We start from the raw sequence: 6000 nt of genomic DNA on the forward strand, positions 1-6000 counted from the left end.
GAGATTTTTGAGTTTATTAGGGCTTAACCCATAATATAAACTGTGTAGTTCAGCTCATCATGTCAACCCATAATTTGATCATTTCTTAAAATATTTACCAATTCTATAATTTTACAATAAGTTTGAGCTAATTTTCTTCACCCGGTCAAATTTAGCCATTTTTGAGACTACAAATGGCTCCCAAATTGTTGTTAAGTTTTGTTTAGTACCAAAAAAATACCAGGCGTTGTTAATAATACCAATTTTGCGTAAACCAAAAAAAAAGTTCGAAATAAATTGTTATATAACAGAAAAAAATACAAACAATAGGTGGCAATATAGTTGCCACTGCCTTATAAAGGGTTAAGCACCACCACTGTCTGCTGCAGCATGAAGTTCCTTGGTTTGAACATCCATATCAACCGTGACGTTTTCCTAATGGTTTCGCCCCAATTGAAATCGATTAATTTCTTTTGCGAGTTGAAGAAAGTTATTCCTAATATTTTGATTGATTCGCATACTCGTGGCCATACAGAATCTGTTTCTTCATTTTCGATTCCGATATTCACAGCAAACGTCTTGTCGAAGTTCAACAGCGATCCCGAGTACCGTCCAAAGTCCGGATATCTGTTATGACGATGGATATGTCGTCAGCATATGCTACTACCAGGTCCATCGGATTGTTGCATATGGTGCGTAATTTTACTAGGAGGGGATGGAGGTAAATGACAAAGAGATGCATACTTAGCGGATCTCCTTGACGAACTGAGCGTTGGATTGGGAATTTGTGAGTCAGATTTACATCAATCAGTATGCGAGAGCTTGAGGCGGACATAATCTTCCCTAAAAGTTCAACAAAGTTGGGATTCAAACGAAAGTTCCGCATCACAACCAGGAGAAAATTTTTGCTAGCCCGATCAAAAGCATGATCAAGATCATACGAGATAAGTTTTCCGGTTATACGACGGCAGTTGAACTCCGCAATTCGGTCTTTGATTGAGTGAATTACTTCGAAAATAGTGCGGTCGGATTTTGCACATTTTTGACTGGGAGTAAGAAGTTTGTTCTCAATCATGACTTTTTTCAAATGCTGCTTAAATATTCTCGCAAGGAGTTTGTAGTCAAAGTTTAAAAGGCTTATTGGTCGGAAGCTTTTTAACGATTGATCATTGGTTTTTTTTTCTTGCATAACACAATAACTCCATCAACAAATTTCTCAGGAATGTTTCCTCTCAAAGCTGCGTTTAATATCATGTTAAGTTGCGAGTGGATAATGTTAAAAGCCTTTAAAGCGTATTTTCCCGATGATTCTGAATTCCCGGATTTTTCCAGGTTCTCCCGGTTTTCCCAGCTCGCTGGTCACCCTTGTGCGAAATAAAGTCGTTGTAAATTGCTTATAATTTGATTGCTCCGCTCTCTATTATCAAAGGCCCACTTTCATTTTCCTGAAAAGTTACTGGTAGCTATTGCTGATACCTTTTTGGAAAAATATTTTCCCTTAGGCTGGCCAAAACCAGGGATGGGACCATTCATTTGTAAAGATTTACATTCACTTGCTATTATCTCAGTTCAGAAGCATACTATCGAAAAACAATGTATGGATGAATTTAACCTTTTATCTGAAAGTTTTCCGTATAACATTCGGGTCTGCAGGTCGCACACGCATACCAAAGTCGTGAGCGAGCTGTAAAGGCAACTCTCCACGCGGAGAATGTAAATTAAATTCACGCCGTGGAAAGTTGCGTTTGCTGCCTTCTGCTGACTTAACTACCGATTCTACGCAAATATATTCTTCTACAAAGTTTCAGGTAAAACAAAAATGAAAAAGTGTTCCATACATTGATTTTTGCTGCGATGTTTCTTAAGCGAGTTAACAGCAAGTGAATGTAAATGATTGCAAATGAATGATCCCATCCTTGTCGTAGGTTGATTATTTTCGCACGTAAACGATCACAGGAATTTCACAACGACGCGATTCGTGAAAATAAACAACCGGGAAACAATCTTTTTTAAAAATTGCGACACCAAACAAAAATTCGCGCCCAAAACCACTATTTACGCTGCCTACAAGGAAAACTTGTCCTCTCCTCTTCTTGGCGTAACGTCCTCACTGGGACAAAGCCTACTCCTCAGCTTAGTGTTCTATAAGCACTTCCATAGTTTTTAACTGAGAGCTTCCTCTGCCAATGACCATTTTGCATGTGTATATCGTGTGGCAGGCACGAAGATACTCTATGCCCAAGGAAGTCAAGGAAATTTCCTTTACGAAAAGATCCTGGACCGACCGGGAATCGAACCCGTCACCCTCAGCATGGTCATGCTGAATACCCGTGCGTTTACCGCCTCGGCTATATGGGCCCTAAGGAAAACTTGTATTTATACGTAAATTTCATTGGTTTTTGAACATTGAAATAACTTTATTCAGGATGAATTCCAATGTTTCAATTGAAACAGATTGATTGTTCGACTATTTAAAAAAGACTGAACAGACTCGAGTTTTTTTTTTTTCAAAAACTGTTTCAAGCGAAAGTCTATATGTTTTATCAAAAAGTTCTTTATATTGTGCATTGCATTATTTCTTAAATGCTGATTGCCTGGCGAATTTTGAAGAAATGTGACAGAAGAAATTTGAAGAAATGTGACAGAAGAATAATCTACGAATAATCTATGTGTTGAATATTGTGTTGTGGAGTAAGAAAAGTTCTGTTCCGGACTTGAATATGAATACGAGAAAACCAAACAGTACTTCATTTAACAATGCTTTCGGATGGATATCTGAATATTTTTATCATTCCATAATATTTACTGGGTTCACAATTTCCGATAATGTCATATTTTCAATTATTCAGGTAGTTCCACTAGGTTTCTTATAAGAGCAAATAAAGTCATTCGGTACTTACCCTAAGACGTTGATCAGAAACGGTCCACACGCGACTGGCAAAGTCATTTGAAGCAGCTAGAATCAACGAACCGGTGCTATCAAATTCCACTGAATTGATGCCCTGGTTACTACCAACCAAAGTACCTCTGGGTTCACAAACACCTGCAAAATCGTTATAATCGTTATCGATCGAGCAGACGTTTGATGCAAGAATTTGCCAAACTCACCTTTTCCCACATCCCATAGCTTTACTTTCCTATCAGCACCACCAGTAGCAACCACTCGCTCTACGGGACTCCAGCGAACCGCGTTCACTTCGCCGTCATGAGCATCGAATTTAAACTCTATGCCCTCCGGAGGGCCATCGGAACCGAAATCGAATCGATCCATATCGGATCCCAAACCGCCCAATGACGATGGGCCCGGAATGTCCTTGATTGCTCGTTCCAGTTCACTTTCAATTCGAGCTTTCTTTTCTCGGAAAAACTTGTCGTTTTCTTTGTTCATAATCTCCGCATCGCGCGATTTGTATTCCATCAGTAATTTCAACAGTTTAGCATTTTCTTCTTGAACACCTCTTAGTCGCTCTTCCGCAGAGTTTGCATTTAGCTGCCAGGCTAAGGATTCGTCCTTGATTGTAATGTATGAAGTCTTAAGCTCTTCTAGCTCGTCCCTCATGGCCACATTCATTGCAGTTTGTTCCGCTAGGGCTTTCTCCTTTTCGGCCAGTGTTCGTTGTAATTCGGTCAGCTTTTGGTTCAAAGTAATGACCATCTGGGAATGTTCACCCTTGCGCTTGTGAAGGTCGGTTAGCTCTTCCTGTTGGGCTAGCACCTTCTTCTCGAGCGCTTGGATCTGAGCGTTGTTCAAATCCGTTCCAGACGTTCCACCGGAGCTATCGCGGATTTTTTTGTCGATTTTTAGCTCGAGATTCTCCTGACGAAGTTTGGCAGCTGCGTCGAAGAGACGATTATCTGAAATATTTAAAATTGGATGAATTTAGATGATTGGATACAGTCATCTCAGGTGAAATTAATAAATTTTGATAGTTTTCAGTATCCAATTTGTTTTTTTTAAGGTTTCAGCTGTTACTAGTAACCTCAAAGCTATTTCTTGGATAGGGCAGATTATAATTCTTCTGAACATTTTATCAGACGTTCACGGATGATGTGACATTCAAGAAAACACTGTCGCAAATTGACCCGGAAGGTGGAAAGTGTGAACATTTGTTTTATGATAAGGTCAATGTAGTCTACGTGTGTTAGGTTTTCGTCATTCTTGTCAAGTTGTCGGTTACTTTTCGTAGATTTCCAAACTTAAGAGAAAAGTGTTTTGTCCTATATTAATCTGTTTTTATATTCGAGGCTCCAGATGATTAAACCTCTGGAATGTATCAAGAGGGGAACAGAGCATAAGCGTTGAATGGCGACGTCGCGGTACTAGTACGCATCCGTCTCAATCTACACAATAACTAAAGTAAATTCCTTCAAATTTTGTAGTGTAATAATTATCACAAATTCAAAGTTAAAGTAAACAAATTTTGTTTGATACCTGCATTTGGAAATTTTCAGATTTTTTTTAGTCGGAGCTACCTGTAAATGTCATTTTTAAAGTTTTAGTCATTCAAAAGAGGGTTTCTAACACACTTAGCTGCCATTTACAGGGCTTGGGCACAATATACAATCCTAACTATTTGCAATTGTGGACCACTCTAGTACAACCCTGTCTTTTTTCGTTTATTTATGGCTCAATCGTTAAATCGTTAAAAGCATTAGGTATACTTTTGGTTTGATGTAAAACCGAAAACCAACAACATTCGTGCAATTTCTAAGTTGTGATCTTCAAAGGACAACATGCTGTGTAGGTCATACTAAAGTTTTTTTACAATGTTACAACACCAAGATACGCACTGCCCAGTATCACTTTTTTGTGCGTGACGTAATTAATGGTTTACGGCATTGACAACCAGCAGTAGCTGCTTGTTTCAAGGTTTCCAAAAATCGTTCCATATGGATCCACATTTACATGTATGGGTAAATTTGTATGGATCAGTTATGAAGATGAACCACTTTCACTTTCGATTGTGTAAACCCAAAATTGAGGACCGGCCTTCGAAACTCCATTTGAAACAAACAGCATCTTTTCCCAGTGTCATTATTGTGAAATCTTGCTTTACATTCACAACATCTTTTCGTCCGTCTTTATAGGTCTTTATAATTGAATTAACCCATGGGCAGAAATGCCGTGCAAATGCCCTGGAAAGTAAACACAAATCAAACGGAGAGGAAAAACTGATTCAAGTGCTTACTGTAGGCAATAATATCCGCATATCGGGATGTCTCATTTCTGTTTCGCTCCCGGAGCCGTTCCGCAATGATGTCCCGCCAGTTTTCCTGCTTCGCACCCATGGCCATCGTATCGCAGATCCGGTTTTAACTTGCCGGACGAATCGCCAGAATGTTCGATCACTAAATGCACTACAAACACCGAAAAAAATGCACTCGAAACACTATTTTCTGAAACAATCAGTACCGGACCGGTCACTACGGGCAGAAATTTGGTTTCGCTCCGCAAATACTTCCGAGGTTGGATCATAAAACTCCCAGGAAAAAAATACTTTCGTTCCAGTCGCGCTGTGCCATCCAAAAGCAAGAGGATGTTTGTGTTTTGATTAGCACTTTTTGCTAAAAATGTCAAAAATTTGCTCAAGAACCACCCATGTCTTCTTTGTTTTGATTATTCTAGTTGGGGTTCTCACGAGATCGAGCAAAACTGAGTTACTTCGTGAAAAACCAACACGGAAAATCAATGCTACACACTAAAAATGTGAATTTTGCAGCAATGAATTGGGTTCTTTAGGGGTATCCGGATTATTGTCGTCGCGGTTGAAACCCGAAGTTTCCCCGCACCCGACAATTACATTTTCTCAAAATCCATACGTGAAACCTAACGTCGGACGTAGTGCGCAGGACAGCGGATCTGGCCCTCTATCCAGCGCACTGTGCCCGACATACGTCCGACACACGGTTTAGGAGAAACAACGATTTTCGCGTGTCAAAAATTCCGATTTTCAACTGCACGAACAATATTTCATAATCGGATTCTCCGCCCAAAAAATAGTCGAAATCCAAAATTTCATA

At 39.5% G+C, this 6000-nt stretch overlaps 1 protein-coding gene across 2 annotated transcripts in view; it reads right to left on the minus strand.

The window, feature by feature from the left end:
- LOC109397249 (autophagy-related protein 16-1) overlaps positions 1–5529 on the minus strand; it is a 332447-nt gene extending 326918 nt beyond the window's left edge. The window contains exons 1-3 of one of the 2 annotated variants that reach the window (XM_062846071.1): positions 5169–5529; positions 3088–3834; positions 2880–3022 (exon numbers count right to left, since the gene is read on the minus strand). In XM_062846071.1, the coding sequence (XP_062702055.1) occupies positions 2880–3022; positions 3088–3834; positions 5169–5274 (996 nt within the window). In that variant the 5' untranslated portion in view covers positions 5275–5529. The remainder of the gene's footprint in view (positions 1–2879; positions 3023–3087; positions 3835–5168) is intronic. The other variant, XM_029866911.2, reaches the window with a different exon arrangement.
- Positions 5530–6000: the final 471 nt, after the last annotated feature.

Source organism: Aedes albopictus, chromosome 1 (genome assembly GCF_035046485.1).
Source record: "Aedes albopictus strain Foshan chromosome 1, AalbF5, whole genome shotgun sequence".
Taxonomy (NCBI): domain Eukaryota; kingdom Metazoa; phylum Arthropoda; class Insecta; order Diptera; family Culicidae; genus Aedes; species Aedes albopictus.